Source organism: Nothobranchius furzeri, chromosome 10, assembly GCF_043380555.1.
Source record: "Nothobranchius furzeri strain GRZ-AD chromosome 10, NfurGRZ-RIMD1, whole genome shotgun sequence".
In the NCBI taxonomy this organism is placed as follows: Eukaryota; Metazoa; Chordata; class Actinopteri; order Cyprinodontiformes; family Nothobranchiidae; genus Nothobranchius; species Nothobranchius furzeri.
The window spans coordinates 52,621,257-52,637,590 of record NC_091750.1 but is presented as its reverse complement, the minus strand read 5'-3'; the positions used below and the strand labels follow the sequence as shown (position 1 = coordinate 52,637,590).

The following is a 16,334-nucleotide window of genomic DNA, read 5'->3' as shown; positions in this document are numbered from 1 at the left end:
CCGAGGAGATTTGTCAGTTCTGACTGGAATATGGGACGGTCAAGCTTGTAAACTGTAGGTTTTATGCCCCATTACAATACTAGTATGCATTACATTCCAACAGCTGGTCTCATTTTGTGGAGCAAAAGCTGAAGAACTTGGAAACCACTGGTTTAATGAGTGAAGATTCCATTTTACGATTTCTAAAAGATTACTGTAGTAATCTGGGGCCACGGTGGCAGAGGAGTTAAGTGCATGCCCCACAACTGGAGGGTGCCAGGTTTGAGACCTTTTCAGTCTGTCGTAGTAGTTTTGTCCTTGGGCAAGACAACGTCTTGGCTGCTGGTGGTGGTCAGAGGGACTGGTGGTACCAGTGTGACCCAAGGCAACTCTAGTTACACTGTAGATCATCACCACCAGCATGTGAATGTGTGTGAATGGGTGTGTTGTAAAGCACCTTGAGGGGTTGTAGAACTCTGGAAAATGCTATGTATAAATAGGCCACTTTACCATTTAGTCAACTCTGGTAGAAGTTGGTGTTTCTCTGCTTCCATTGTGTTATTGGTTGCTTCCATTTTATCACTTCAATAAAAAATAAAATAAAACCTATCTTTAGGCATTCATAAACAGCTAAATGATTCAACTAATGTGTAGCAATGCAGACCAGTAAATGTAAAATACTCCACAGTCATTTTTTAATTCACTCTAAAGCAAAACAATCTCACTTAAAAAGAAGCAAATGAAAAAGGATCCAAATAGCAGCAGGCAGAACCACAACTGCCTAATGCAAAGTACCTGCCTGCTTGCTCTTTGCAATCACAGAAATGGCAATGCACATGTAAACTGGGGTCTCAGAAACTGTTGCACAGGGGCACTTTTAGTTGCTTCATCTGCTTGTGAACATCATGGTTTAACCATGCAACATGACTGGTGGCCAATAAAACAGTAAGATCAGCAAGAAGAGTGTACAAGGAGGTTTGTATTAGCAGGCTTCTACACAACTGAGCAAAACCCAATTAGGATCCCCTCAAATGAAAAGAGAAGCAGATGACTCCAAACTCTGTAAGTATGTTTTATAAAGAATAATATATTTGTTATTACTAGCAAAGTTGTTGATGTGTTGCTTAATTATTTTATAGACGGTAACACCCAGTAAGTGGACTGCAGTGAGGGTAACAGATCTCATAAATGGGTATTAAACTGCAACCCCTCTTTTACCATCTGACCAGCTACACTATATTATGTTAATCTCAGATAACTTCTAGTTAAATAAAATATTGACATGCCAGCTCCTTGGTGATCACTTTTCAAATACAATCTGACAACAATTTCAGTTTTACCCCTAAAAGGTCTTTTTAAACATCTGTAATGATTGCTCTAATTTAGAAATAAAGTTACTTTTATAGCACTGGAATGATTCTGTAAGCAAACATCCAAAACAAAAGCTAAAAATCTATAAAGTCAACCTTGAAAATAGGTTACACCAATACAGCTGGGGACGCCGTCAATGTTATGTTGACATACACACCATTTACTCTTATTTAATCATGATTTACCAAAGAATAAAACCTCTGTGCAAAACAATGTTTCGGTGAAACAAAACATCAAATATTATCTGAATAGCAATATTTATTTATAAAGTTATTGTGCAAGAAGGATATTAAAACCTGTTTGCCTTCACAGTAATCTGGTTTAACCTTTGTGATGTGACCTGACCATGGCCTCCTGTTTGTTAGTTTGTTTCTGCTACACATTAAGCAGGTCTTAGTCTACATATTTAGTAGAAAATGATTCAACTTTTGACTCGTTCTCTTTATTAAATATAAAGTGTGGGGGAGGGAAAACATGAGCTAACCCTGAGCTATCCCTACACGACCTTTTTAACAACTGCATCAAATTAAAATGGATTTCAGACATAATTTTAAGAGTTTTGAGGGTAAAAGCAAGCTAGGTTGGGTGGAAAACATTAACATATTGTGTTAAGAGTGTATTCGTAGAACATCTACATTGTTTCCTCTCACAATACCCATTCTAATGGGTAAAACTGTGTAAATGCTGCCGTTGTGTGACGTTTTTTGTTGTAATTTAACAGCATACTGTCACATAAACTCAACAGGACTTTTATACCTTATTTTGGATGGAAATTGGGTCATTTTCACATCAACTAGCAGCAAATCCAAAAACGTGCACCGAGGAAAACACATTAACGCAAACACAAGCGATATATGAGCACTTTACGATGTTATTAGTACATTTAAGATGTTGTTGGAGCTCACTGCCTAACCCAGCCTCTATTTCACCTTTGAATTTTCAACCACGTCGCCATCTTGCAAGGCAGATTTTCAGCGTACACCGAGTCGTTTAAACAGTGCTAATTAGACTCTTTGATGAGCTACATGCAAACGACTTGTACTCACCGCATATTTGAAGTATATAAAAATGGGAAAGAAATGTATCCCAGGGAGAAATCTGCGTTAACAGTTGATTGTAAATCCGCGGGTTGTGGGCTGTGAACGGCTGAGCAGACTACAGACTGCGCCGCATCTGTCGGTCGATATCCTAACAGCGAAAAATAGGCCTTATTTGGTAAAATCAATTGTCGTCGTTCAATAAAAAAAATTACTTCGGAAACAATATAGTAGTTAAAATATGTATGAAAATTGAAAATACATATTTGTTTTTAAAAAGTTAGTTTTATATCGGAAACTATTTTTCTTATATATCAACCAGGAAATTGAAGTGTGACAACTAAAGCTTCCCCTCAAACATGCTGATGCCGCTGGGATTTTCTCTTTTAAAAACAAGAACTTGGCCCAGTTTGATTAGTTTTAAACACGTTGAGCTACTATCAATAATTGTCGACCAGAAATAATCTTATTGCATTATAGTAATCTGGTCGTTTTTTTTTATAAAATTGTAGGTAAGATGAAACACAAATGTGCGTGATTGCGTGAATAAAACATTTGCAACTCTTATTACTGGCAAAGTAAAAATAAACCAGTTCTTTGCCATTCTGAATTCTATTTACTGCTTTCATTTAATTCAATATTTTAAACAAGAAGAAACATCACACAGGAACATCCGGAACCATGTAAACGTTTGACATGTATTCGTACCCGGATTGTTTACGGCGACGGTCAAAATAATGTCTCCTTTCTTAGTTTTGTTCGTTGTATTCTCATATTTGGCTTGGATAAAATGGATTTACGATCGAGACCGGCGCAGTTTAGTGAACTCGCTGAAACATATGATGAACATTTCATCAGCTAACGAAGTAAACGTCAGGGCTTTGATTGTAACTGCGCATCCAGATGATGAATGCATGTTTTTCGCGCCAGCAATAATACGACTCGTTGAATTGAACGCCAGCGTTCATTTGCTGTGCTTATCTGAAGGTACAGTCACTGAACACTTTTATTGGGGGTTTATATCAACAGAAAAGCTATGAGGAAACCTTCTATTGCTTCTGTTCCGGGTTAGCTTGTTTTAGGTTCAGTTGAGCCAACAAAAACAGAATACTTCCTTTCTAAGAAAAAAAAGATATAATGTCCATTCAATTAAATAAAGTAGCTTTAACAATCAATAAACTAACGTTTTCTTTATAGTCCCTAAGCCAATTGCAGGGATCAGTAAGATATAAAATATACTGTGTTGTTCTCAAACATATTGTACTACTTCACATTTTAAGTGGATCTCGTTTCTCAGAAATGGTTTTTCCACTTGTGATTTTTCAGTTTATCTATCATTTGCAATATAATGTTTGTTTTTTTGTCGTTTTATCAAAGGAATTGTTAGGAAATCTCCCTAAAATCGTTAAAGTATTTTCAGAGTTCACATGTTTTATTCCCACTTCATAATTAATAAACAAATTATTAAAGGTTGTAATCGCTGACAAACCTGTAATTTAACCTTCTAAATCAGTGGTGAGATGTACTACAAAATATGTAATAATCCATTTTAGCATCTTTACAGTGCTAAATTTCAACTATCCAAAGGAACTGGAACCACATAATGTTATATGATGAACTTTAATGCTGATATGATGCATTTACAGTCAGTTATTTGTCAAACATTGTACAGGTAACTACTACAATCAAGGAGCTCAGCGAAGACAGGAACTACTGAACAGCTGTTCTACGTTGGGGATCCCAGCTTCCAGGGTCACCATAATAAACCACAAGTAAGTGGCTGTTTACTCCCATCATAAAACGTGTATAACAATCAATCAGAGAATCAGAAGGGTTTTATTGCTTTATGTGTGAGTAGGTTCACAATATTAGGAAATTGATCCAGTACTTGGTGCAAAAATAAGAAATAAGCACAATTAAATGATCTTATAAAGTGACTAATGTATACAAGACAGTGTAAGTACTGATCAGAGCGAACCAGTCAGGAGCAAACACACCACAGGGTCAAGTCACTGAAACAAAATGACTGGAGTGAGCTGTCCTAGGATTGTTATTCATTAGTCCAACTGCAGAGGGGAAGAAACTGTTTTTGTGGCGAGAGGTTCTGGTCCGAATGGCTCTGAGCCTCCTGCCAGATGGGAGCAAGTCAAAAAGACTGTGTCTAGGGTGAGACGGGTCAGCTGTGATCCAACCTTCTCACCCCAATGTCTTGAAGGTGTACAGGTCCTGTATGGAGAGAAGTTTGCAGCCAATTACCTTCTCAGCAGAGCACATAACGTGTTGTCTCTAAGCTGGTAAATAGTATTGAATTAGTGGTGATTTGTCTGAATTTGCCTACCCACATTTTTGGATTCATCTGTTTATCATACACTATGATTTTTATTTATAGCCACATAAAAAGCTCTCTAAATAGATTAAATTGTTCTGTTAGCTCAGACATTTGGTCTTTCCTTGCTTGCCTCTTAAAGTCCACCAGACATCTCCCCTCAACAATTGTCTTCAAGCTCGTCCTGACAATTCTCCCCATAGCACATCTGATCTATCTGAACCGTTAGTGCTGCAGGTCGGCCCTGTGACACACAAAGGCAAGTCCAAAAGGTGGGCATTAAGAGTCCATCAGCTCAGTTTACAAATGAATGTCATCTACATTTCTAAAATCCATCATTTACTTCAATTCAAGCAGTAAATATTTTAAATATTAATATATTGAACACTGATATTGCGATTAATAAATATATCACCCTGCCATACCCTGGACAACCATTTCTTTACCATTAGCTGGTAGCTCAGATTTACAGGAGTCACGCTTTATACTTGCTTTTAAATTTTAATGTAATTTTGGATTACACAACAAAGTGATAATTAATGAAAAATCATCTTTGAGAAATATCAGTAATAGATTATTCTATTTGCAATCTAAACTTTATTTACACCAAATCACAACAATGGATCACATTAAAATGGTTTATCTTTCTTTTGATAGCTGAAATGTTTCGCATCGCTCATATTTGGAGTTTCTAAGAAGCTCAGAGCTGCCCTCGTGTGAGGCTCTACTCGTTGGCTCACCAGGAGAGCTGGATGAACTCTGACACTAACCTGGAGCTCACAGTAATAAGCTGGCAGCATGCCCAGACGGTCTGCCCTAAAGAACATCGTGTGTGTGTGTGTGTGTGTGTGTGTGTGTGTGTGTGTGTGTGTGTGTGTGTGTGTGTGTGTGTGTGTGTGTGTTTAGACAAACACACATTCACAAAATCCTACGTTTTATCTTCTTGTACACACAGAATACAGCTGAACTTTGCTCTCAGAGCTGTCTGCACTTCAGCTGAACTGGAGTGTGGCCCGTTTCCCTTTCTTTGTATTCCCTTGTTTGCCTGAAACACACACCTAATCAGCACTTTGAGAAGCCCCCACCCCCTCTACATTTTCTGTCTATGTCCAAGTCTGCTGCCATGAACTGGGACACACAGCGGCAACACTAATGTAGTTATTTTCTCTATTTGACTGCACATGGCCAGCTTTGTTATAGTACAACCTTGCTTTTGCTGATCATTTTATTACACACAAAAAAGCAAAAGAGCAACATTTAGTTTATTTTTATCGTTCAAAACACAAATGTTCACTGTGTGTTTAGCTGGAAATTATCCAAGAGACTCTGTTGGTTTTTTAGGGGCATTTTAGTTCCAAGCACATATCAGATTTCATGCTGTTCCTGAGGTAAACACAACGTGTGTCAAGTTATGGTTCATTTATGATCAAAACTAGCTGTTTTGTTGACATAACGTTTTAGTCATCAGAGGCAGCTGTTTGGGGTTCGTGCTTCGTTCTCTGCTCCTTTATTGCCAAATGGTGGTAATACATTCTCAAAAAAGTTAATTAAATCAAAAATGTCATTTATGTTTTAAAAATAAACTTAGATATGAAGAATGAGCCGTCACACGATATAGTATTGTAAAGCACAGTTCTGTTGAGAATGATCATTTATTTTATTAATACCTGAATGGTTTAAACATGAATTCGTGTCGTGTTTTTAAATGGAAAAACCCTCAAACCTGTTTGATTCCTCGTCTTTCTTCCAAATTGCTCACATTGCGTGATCTTGGAGCAGATTTTCGGGTCACATTTTTTAGGCGAAGATTCTATTGAAAATGATCACTTTGACAAAAGAGCTGACCTTTTTCAATGTGATCCAATCAAACCTGAAGCTTCACGTCACAATATTGTCCTCATATTTGACGACCAGGTGTGTGTCTGTGGTGCAAACATTTGTCGCTGCTCTGTAAAAACTCATCACCTTCTTTTCTCTAAACGAGTGTGCTTCATCATGTTGCTGATCAGGGAGCTGCTAATGTGGGTCATGATGACTGAGCGGCCGTAGACCAGTCCTCCAAGGTGGCAGGAGCAACGCGCGAGTTTAATGCTCACCCGACAGGACAGCTGTGTTGACAGTGTCCGGGGGCCCAGTGCATGTTGGGGCCTCTGCGATCAGAATCAATCTGAGCATGCTCTGCTGCATCTCTGCTTGCTCAAGCTTGACCTCTGTCCGCTCCCCAGACTCGATTATAGCTGCTCGCAGCACAAATCTCACCATTGCACTTTTTTATTGTGACGTTCTTAGCCAGACAGAACCGGAGCACTGCTCTGCCAGCTCTGGTTCTGTCTGGCTTCAGCTGTTAGCCGGGCTCTGATTTACCCCAAAAATCTTCTCTAAACCCCGGACTGAAAGTGTTTTTGTTTTTAATTGGATCAGTGTAAATCCCTGCACGCATAAACACTGAACCATGCTAGTTCTGAGTGTAGTTTAAATATACATTGATTGGTGGTAAAAATAGCAATAGGTGATTTATGCTCCTGTGGCAGGGTGCAGGAAGCTTGGTGATATGTTCCAGCCCTGCCACTGACCTCTGGCTGTGCCTTTAGTCGTGATACATTTGTCAGCAACATACACACCAGCCTCGGCGCAGTCAGACGGCTGCTTTTCCACTGCCTTACCCTTCAAAACCAGGAACAGAGTGTGATTTTCCTTAAGCAGCTTCACTTTCAAAACAGCACTGTAATTCCCATGGTTATAATTTAATTTTCTTTACCTCGGCTTGTGTGAATTGTGGTTAAAATCCTGCGGCCACAAGCAGCTGTAAATAATAAAAAAAAAACATGTGTCCGTTGCCTTAGTAACTCCAGCTGCAGCTGGATCATTACAGTGGCTTATTGTGGGCGTGCTGTCAGCGTGGAGGGGCATCTAGGCCGTTCCCAGCAGGACATATTATCTGACCGTGTGGACAGACGTCTGGCAGTTTCACAGGCCTGGAGCCCATGTGACCAGTCTAAACAAGCCTTTTCTGACACACGCACAGTCGCACACACACACACAAAATCCTTTTACTGGGCTAAAGTTCAACAACTGCATACAGATGCATGCAAGCAATTAGACATCCGCATGCAAAGCTACAAAGAGGATCTGGGGAGGTTACTTTAGGACATTGTGTGCTGTTGCCATGACGAAGCTGACAGTCAGCCTGCATCCTGCTCGAGAAAGGTCAGGTGTCTTGTCTCTTGTTCATTTTTCTTGTTCTTTTTCTTCCTCCCTCATGCAGGCTTTGTTACGGTCGTCAAGCAGAATGGAAAAATGCATGAAATAATAAATAATGGAAAATAAAGTCAGACTCTAAAGTGGATATTTCAAGGGACCTAATCTAACTATTCATGTACTCAAACTAAATCCTCATTTGTTCCTCTAATTGGTTTTACGAGATTAAAGTTTAAGGACAGTTTCATATCAGGATGGCAAATTTGCACAAATTTCTTGATTGGTTTGAATAAATGTTATTTTATTTTATGTATTTGTGAACAAACCTTTGGTATGTAGGTCATTGGTGATAAAGTGGCCCGGCAGCACATTCAGTCCATGACGGGCAGTTTAGACTATCTCTGAACCCCCATTCCTCCAACCCCCTGACCCTCACATTACAGAACGCCAATAGATTTGTTCTAATCCATCACTTCTCCCCCCACAAGCTCAACTGATCAGGCTCATTGTTGGCAACAAAAGCTAAGGAGGCAACTGCTGACACAACACCACACCTACATTTAGTGCACTCATATGCATACAGCAAGGTTGCAGCTCGCCTGAAAGCCTTGCAGCTCTACCTTTATTTTTATTTTCGTCCAAAGTTTAAAACTTCTGATTGTCTTGCAGACACACCGTCTTTCTTTAGGTTCATTATTTTCCACAAAAACTGGATTCAGTCTGCGAACCGAACATCAGCCAACTACACCAACGGCTGCACCTCCAACCACAACTCTGTCAAACTAATCAAGTTTGCAGACAACACCACTGTCATCTGACCCATCTCAGAGGGGGACGAGTCTGCCTACAGAATGGAGGTCAAACGGCTGGTGTCCTGGCGCAGCCACAACAACCTGGTGTTAAACGCCCACTCCCACGACACTCCCACTTTGATGGTGGACTCATACCGCTTCCTGGGTACCACCATCGCCCGGGAGTGATGTGTGGGAGTGGGAGCTCACCATCACCTCCATCATAAAAACAGCCCAGCAGAGGATGTACTTCCTGAGGCAGCTGAAGATATTCAGCCGCATCGTGTCGTGCGCTCTGCTGAGAAGGTCATGTGCTGCAAACACCCCTCTATACAAGACCTGTACACCTCCAGGACATTGGGGAGTGCAGGTTGCATCACAGCTGATCAGTACCAATGCTGTCATGTACATATGAGTCTTTTTCCTAAATATTGTTGCTCTATATTTTTATTTTATTGTGCTTATTTGTTATTGTTGCACCAAGTACCACAGCAATTCCCTAATGTTGTGAACCTGTTCACACATATGGAAATAAAACCTTTCTGATTGTGATCTGAGCCAAAGTCTTTTTATAGTTTTCTATTTTCTTTCTCTTGGGTTTATGAAACAGCAGAATCCATACTTGATTTGTGTGGCTCTGAAAACCAAAAACACGAGATTTAGAAATGTGTAGTTGGGCGAAAGAGTGGGCCAGCCAAGTGTGATGCTTGATGTGTGCTTTGCATCGCCTCCAGGCTGTAGTTTCAAATGAGAGCGAAGCGATTGGCCTCCTGACCCTTAACCTCTGAACTCCCCAGTACCCATTCATCTTTGCACCTACAAAAGCTTACTTTCCAGTGCTTTTCTGAGAGTAACCGCTGTAAGGAAATAACACGTCTGCCTCTTCAGGATTGTATCAAGATACAATAAACACACACCATTTGTTTATTATTAACAGATAAAATACCCAAAGCCTCTCTCTTTTTTTTTTTGTTTTGCTGTGCAGAAACCTTCCAGACGATCCTAAAGCAGAGTGGAGCATCTCATTAGTCTCCTCTATAATCATGAAGCACATGACAGCTCACTCCATCAGTATGGTATGTGTGAAGTTGTTGCCTTTCGAATCACTGCCCTTTTTTTCTCCTTCTACCACTTCTTGTTTGGCACTAACACACCATTTCCCAGCCACTCTATCTAAGAAGAGGTTGTGCATTGTTTGGTATTGACCATATGTTTTTGGCACCACAGCTTCCTAGTTTATTATCCCTATTTGACTGTGGTCTGTGTAATCATCCCTTTCAGCTTCCGTCTCTTTAAATCCAGCCCACGCTGCATTTTTAGCCTCATGAAAACCAGGGGAAAAGGGCTGCAGCAGAAAAACTGTTTACAGATGTTTATCATCTCTAGCTCTGTTCTGTACTATTAGCTAATGGGAATGTGACAAATTTAGAACCAGGCTTTGTTTTTCTTTAATCTTGTTTAACTCCAGCAAGGGCTAAAATAGGAATTGGTCTGAGACAAGAAAACACAGGAGCAGGTTTTTTTATGGTTGATGTTACGGATCTCCTTTTGTTGTCGACAAACGAATACAACATCTCCTCCCATCCTGTCAAGTCCGGCTGCAAGAAAAGAGATCTGTGTTGTTTACACAAAAGTATGAGAAGAAACAGCGCAAAAAATACCAAACTGGAGGTAAATTTCTTAAAACTGACGAGAGAGGTGTAAACATTGCACAGACGAAAACACACCTGAGCACAGCAGCTCATGTCTATCACTGTCTTCCTTCTCTCCTTTTGACCTGATTTTTTTTACCCTCCTCCTCGTTTCCTCCTCTGCTGCTCAAGTATGCACACAGAAAAATGCTTTTAAATAACTGGCCGTCAGCTGCAGCTCCACAGACTTGATGTTCTTCCACTAGCTCCTGATCTTTTCTTCGAATTGCCTTCATTTGTTCTCATTTATATTTAGACGGTACAGGTCTTGCTTTTCAGACCGTGTCTGCGACATTTTGTGTTTCAGGTGCTGACCTTTGATGGGAGAGGAGTGAGTGGCCACGCCAATCACATAGCCATCAATAAAGCTGTCAGGTCTGAACTTAATGTGTATTTTCTTAATTTAATGTTATGTGGTTAAAACACTGAAACCAGTCCACTCCATACCAGCAATACACTTTCCAGGAAAATGCAGCAAATCTGGACTCACAGCAACAACCATCTTGCCAAATGTCTTTCCACAAAGACACACACACACACATCATGTTTTTCAGAACCCCTCTGTTACATAGCAGAGAGGTCGTCCAAACAGAGTCCTCAGAGGCGCTGGGCTCTGGTCCCAGCAAGCGGCCGTAAATCCTGTCCCCATAGTGGTGAAGAGGGAGGGAGGGTAGCTCCGGTTTGGAGAGGCCGCCCATGATCGGCCTGTTGGTTTACAGAAATGTGTTTGTGAATCCCTGTTATACACTTAAACGTCTTTCCAGCTACTGGCGTTTTTTGTTTTTTTTTTGTTTGTTTTTTTTACTCTTTTAATTTGTGCGTCTTGTTTGTTTTCGTGAGCCCTCCAGATCACATCTCATGATTCCCATCAGGCTGGAGCCCAGAGGGCTCCATGTGCTGGTTTCACCACACGTTGCATCTCCATGTTTGGCTCACAGGTTTTTGTCAACAACCAGCACATCCTAAAATGCAGAGCTACAGGAAAACAGTGTCTACTGTTAATAATGTTAATTGTTTCACATGTTAAATGTTAATAGTAAACAGGTTGGGATAATAAAAAAGTTAATACAACTTTTTTTTTCTTTCTATAGACATCTGGCCTACACTGGAGAAGCATCTGAAGGTAGATTTGAAAACGTTTAAATTTCTATCAGGCTCCAATTTAATGATCACTTTGTATGAAGTAATCTTTAAAAACATGTATTAGGTTAATGTGTTGATTTTAACAGCCCCACTTCATAGCCTATGCTGGTTGTTTTATTACTCTTTGGCGCTCTCTTCTGTTCAAACGTTTGATTTGCTGGTGGAAGCGTGAATTGGACTCCTCAGCTGCAGTAAAAATGTTCCTTCAGCATGTGTCATCATGCTAAATGATCATTTTACAGGCAGATGAAAAAAACAAGTCTGTCTGGTTCAGGCCCCATCAGCACATGCTTCTCTTTTTTCACTTTTGCTTCAATTTTCCTCGGAAAGTTCATATGACTGATGGGGAATTCTTTGTAACTACTGTGAAACTAAAAGGACTTTTTTATGTTTGATGCTAAATGACGTCGTGAGGGCAGTTTTCTACTTCTTAGCACTTTCAACACATTCTCAGCTGGGTCTCTGTGTTTTTACTCCCAGGCTGTGTGTTGCTCTCTTTGGTAACTGTTGGCCTGTTCAGGAAGTACATCTCCTTCCTGGAGCTTCCCATCAGCTGGCTTCTACCATCTCGCCTCTGCTGTATCAGTGGCTCACAGGGCTACAAGCAAGCCAAAGTAAGCCTGTGTGTGTTCGGGTTTACGGGGAAATCACTTCACCGCCCCCTTTTATAGAGCAGAGTAGAATGTAATCTGATTACAAGGCTAAAGAACCAAAACATAAACCTGTCTAAGCTACTGATTGAGGAGTAAGGGATTTAATATAATTCCATAATTTCTTAACGTAAGTGAGTCCTAATTTAAAACACTTGAATGAAATGTGATGTGTTGAATGCCACCATTTCTTTTTCTTTCTCAGGCTGCCATGGTGTGTCACCACACTCAACTTTTGTGGTTTCGACACCTCTACATCACCTTCTCCCGCTACATGTTCATCAACACGTTCCAAGAAATTCCACAGGGACCAAAGAACTTGAAGATTTATTGAACCTTCCATCTCATTCTGACCTGATGTTTGTTGAACTTTCGTTCTTTCTTAAAGCACTGATACAACAGAATGTTTTATAGACACTTTGCATATAGATAACACTATTTTTTAAAGTTGCATTGAACACTGTCCTCTCCTTTTGTAACATAAGAGGAGTTTATTGTATTTTTTTTTTAAATATTACTGTTAAAAAACATCTGTATTAGACTGTTGCTGTGCATAAACTCTAATGAAACGCTGATTAAACCAAAGTGCGAGTCTTGAATCACAGTGATGTTATTTGTGTTGCACGTCCTGTCCAGGTTTAGACATGTCTTTGATGAACTTGTGAGCTTGCATGCTTGCTTCCCATTGCTCCCCACAAAACTTTTCCACCGTGACACTGTGAACCGTCCCTGGATCCAGGCAGTGTGGAGCAACACCTGAGGAGGAAACAAATGATTTACAGCTGAACTAAAAACAAAAAAGTCCTCATATTCTAGTGACAGCTCAGCTTTACCTGCACAGTTACATTAGTCAAGCCAAGCAAAACTTTATTTGTAAAGCACGTTTCTATGACAACAGTCGCCGTCCCAAAGTGCTGCACAGAACTGTACAATAAAACATTCACGAAGCTAAAAAAACAATAACATGATACATTCCAAGAGACTGTATAACAAAAATAAGAGACTAAAATACATAAAAACTGGGTAACACTTTACAATGAGGGCCCCTTTCGTAACATTACTTAGTGCATTATTAAGCAATAAACAAAAGGTCCCTGTTTTAAAGTTATTGATAAATTTTAAATATTAAGTGTCCTTAAAATGACAATGTGTAGTTTCCCTGGCGGTGGGGGCAGTACATAACTAAATCATTGCAAGCAAGCAGTATTTTTGTGTTGGAGTAAGACCTTACCAACGGATGGCCATTAGGGTCAAAAATCCTTGGGAGCAGAACCTCCAGCAAAATGACAAACACATCGGACTCCGGTTAATCAAAGGCAACGAATGAAAAGGTAAATGTGTACAACAACGATGTTTATGAATTGAGAAAGTTTTGTTACAAATCAGTAAATGCATTTTGTCCTCACAGGCTTCTGTAGAAGGAAACATGGCGTCACCCAGAGACTTAGACCTGCTCCCTCGTATTTTACACTTGATTTTTATGGTTATATATTACGGCACTGCCAATATTTTTAAACAACTGGGCATTATTTAATTCATTTTCAACAATGTTTCGACTGATATTTTAAGAGATTAACTGTAAAACTACACATTGTCCCTTTAAGGTTACATCAAAAGGCCAAGGGAGTGTCTGCTTAGTAATGCATTACCTAATATGGTTAAGCAGTTGTTAATACATTATTTAATAGTTTATTAATGCTTAATAATGCACTAAGTAATGTTAATAAAGGGACCCTTATTGTAAGGTGTTACTTAAAAACAGACTGAAATACAAGAAAACAGCATTCAAACTTGCAACCTACTGGATAGTACTAAATGCCAGAGAAAACAAACACATTTTTAAACCCATTAATAGGGTCATTGTCTCAGCTGTCCTAACCTTTAAAGCAGGGGTCCTCAATTATAATGGTCCGAGGGCCACTCACAAATAAGCTTCCAGGAGAAATATTAATGAACTTATGAAAATAATAATGCGTGTTTGGAAGAGCATCCTCCAATCCTCTCTGTCTCCCTCAGTCGCTGATCGAGCAAGTGGAGCGCGCCGCGTGACAACCCGCTCAAATAACATAATTCACGGCCCGAATCCAACAGAACTGATCGGGCTGATTTGGTTCGGGTTCAGACACAGCACAGGAGTAATATGTTCATACATCCTTGTCTCTGTCAGAAGGCGATAAGTTGCATTCTGAGCATTTTGCAAGTGATTAATATTGGCCTGTGGCACATATCTGTTTTAAATAAACACTGACAAAAAGGTCACTCAAAGCAAACAAGCTAATATACAGTACAACATCAGAGCTTGAGACCAGTGTTGGTGTCTTGTCAGAAACTAGACTTCTCACCATATCCATCAGGGTTAGACCGCGGTGTGTAGAAACTCTGAACTCCACAAGTCCTACAGAAGGTGTGTTTAGCCACATGTGTGTTAAAGGTGTAGGTAGTCAAGTTTTCCAACCCCTGAGAAAAGAAAATAATTAATTAGTCCGTTTTTTAAAATAAATATCAATTGTGAGGCAGATTTTCTTACCTGCAGGAGTGTGAAGTGATTTTTTGGGACAATGAAATGGTGGTTTTGTTTTTTGGTGCAGATGCTACAACTATGAGAATGAATACATAGATTTTATTATTTGTTTAAAACATCAATTAAGGAGCACTAATAAAGATATTTTAAATATACTTTTGACTTATAAATACGCACTTGCAATGAAAAACATGAAGGTCAGGAGAGCTCCAGACTTCAAATCTGACAGCACCACAGTGGCAGCCGCCTGAATGTTTCACAAGCTCCATTCTGCACATAAAAGCAGTAAAAAAGAAATGAAAAATCCCATCTATTCAAATGGATCTTTTTAGAAGCCCTGAAGCATGTCAAGTAAAACAACTGCTAAATATTTACCTAATAATTAAGCTGAGTGCAGCTGAAACCTACGTGACGTGTTGGTTGCAAAGCCTGTTGACGTGGAATTGGGTGGCTCACAGAGATTTCTAGTCACCTACTAAACTCAATAAACCTGATCAAAGTCCATCTGTGATAACAGAATCATTAACCTTGAAAAGAATATACTTTGTTTAATTTGTAAGTTGTGAACACTCAATTTAATAATTGTTTCAACCTCTCAAGTACTTTGCTAGACCCATGCACATGCTCATGTGACCCGAGCAAGAACTATTTCCTGCTTGAGCAGTTGTTTTCCTGAAACTCTTTCAGACAGGGTGATATAATTCCCAGCAAGGGGCCGGGCAGAGTACAGCAGACTTGCACAAACACATTCTTTAGAGGCAGATCAACTAACTTGATGTTGTAAAGCAATGGATTACGGGTTTGGTGTCTTATGACCATGAGTTCAACGGATGGGGTGAGGGAATACTGTGACCCAGATAGAGCTCTGTGATAGAGATCACCAAAATAGACTCCCATCTGAGGTTCTGCTCATGATTTTATTTGGTTTGAGCTAAAAGTGGTTACAGATGAGGCTTCAAGTTCTTTTTTTTCTATACTTAGCCTCAAATCAGAAATCTAGAAGCTTTTATATAACTTACAGTACCTTTTAATCAGTGTTATCTTTGATTAATTTATTGTAATTTAACAGAGTTGATGAATGGACTTTTAAATAAGAAAAACATCACATGATCTCTATGATCATAAGATAAAGTGATAACAAAAAGGCCATTTGGCTTATTTTATCATTTGTTTCAATCATGAAAAAAAACAAAATGTTCATTGTCATGCAGCTGTGTTGACATTCTGTTTGGCATCAAAATCAGGGGTTGGACACTTTGTGCTCTGTAATTATGATAAATAGGGGGAAAGCACATTTTAAATGAATGGTTTTGGTATTAAAATTAAATTAAGACTGTTGTCACTTTGGGTCCTACCGCTCTGAACATGTAAATTCAACTATAATGAGAGTACACAATGTACTTAGCCCTGCCTCTTGCTGCAAATAACTCCGTTTACGTGTCAAAATTACAAGATCTGTAGATCTTTATGTAACCCGTTTGTTATTACAACGACTACCTAACATCTTTACTGGTTTCTGTTGAACAAGATCGACGGGATTGTTCGCCAGTCGCTAAAGTGCAAAGTCATGCCGGTTTGATAAATACATCTAACAGTGTTTTTCTAAGGCGAAACTGAGACTACAGTC

At 39.5% G+C, this 16,334-nt stretch overlaps 3 protein-coding genes across 8 annotated transcripts in view; 1 reads left to right on the top strand and 2 right to left on the bottom strand.

The window, feature by feature from the left end:
- The window catches only part of ncor1 (nuclear receptor corepressor 1), an 85,091-nt gene extending 82,562 nt beyond the window's left edge, over positions 1-2,529 (bottom strand). For all 6 annotated transcript variants that reach the window (XM_054730663.2, XM_054730664.2, XM_054730665.2 and 3 more), the window contains exon 1: positions 2,397-2,529. The gene's annotated coding sequence lies outside the window, so the exon portion shown is untranslated. The remainder of the gene's footprint in view (positions 1-2,396) is intronic.
- Positions 2,530-3,074: 545 nt separating this feature from the next.
- Positions 3,075-12,785, top strand: pigl (phosphatidylinositol glycan anchor biosynthesis, class L). The gene is made up of 7 exons (XM_015961174.3): positions 3,075-3,374; positions 4,060-4,159; positions 9,688-9,778; positions 10,701-10,768; positions 11,485-11,516; positions 12,017-12,150; positions 12,392-12,785. The coding sequence occupies exons 1-7, from the start codon at positions 3,125-3,127 to the stop codon at positions 12,518-12,520; spliced, it is 804 nt and encodes a 267-aa protein (XP_015816660.3). The 5' UTR covers positions 3,075-3,124; the 3' UTR covers positions 12,521-12,785.
- Positions 12,497-15,141, bottom strand: cenpv (centromere protein V). The gene is made up of 5 exons (XM_070555754.1): positions 15,116-15,141; positions 14,885-14,977; positions 14,714-14,783; positions 14,529-14,643; positions 12,497-12,942 (listed from the first exon to the last, which is right to left on the bottom strand). Exons 2-5 carry the CDS (start codon positions 14,974-14,976, stop codon positions 12,797-12,799), a joined length of 423 nt encoding a protein of 140 aa, XP_070411855.1. The 5' UTR covers position 14,977; positions 15,116-15,141; the 3' UTR covers positions 12,497-12,796.
- Between the last annotated feature and the right edge of the window lie 1,193 nt (positions 15,142-16,334).

Bases quoted from the DNA above. Each gene is read 5' to 3' on its own strand.
- pigl (XM_015961174.3), top strand. From the start codon at position 3,125: ATGTCTCCTTTCTTAGTTTTGTTCGTTGTATTCTCATATTTGGCTTGG. The intron at 11,517-12,016 runs GTAGATTTGAAA...TTTTACTCCCAG, and splicing joins CACTGGAGAAGCATCTGAAG to GCTGTGTGTTGCTCTCTTTG. The intron at 12,151-12,391 runs GTAAGCCTGTGT...TTTCTTTCTCAG, and splicing joins AGGGCTACAAGCAAGCCAAA to GCTGCCATGGTGTGTCACCA.
- cenpv (XM_070555754.1), bottom strand. From the start codon at position 14,976: ATGGAGCTTGTGAAACATTCAGGCGGCTGCCACTGTGGTGCTGTCAGA. The intron at 14,784-14,884 runs GTGCGTATTTAT...TCATTCTCATAG, and splicing joins CTTCATGTTTTTCATTGCAA to TTGTAGCATCTGCACCAAAA. The intron at 14,644-14,713 runs GTAAGAAAATCT...TTCTTTTCTCAG, and splicing joins ATCACTTCACACTCCTGCAG to GGGTTGGAAAACTTGACTAC.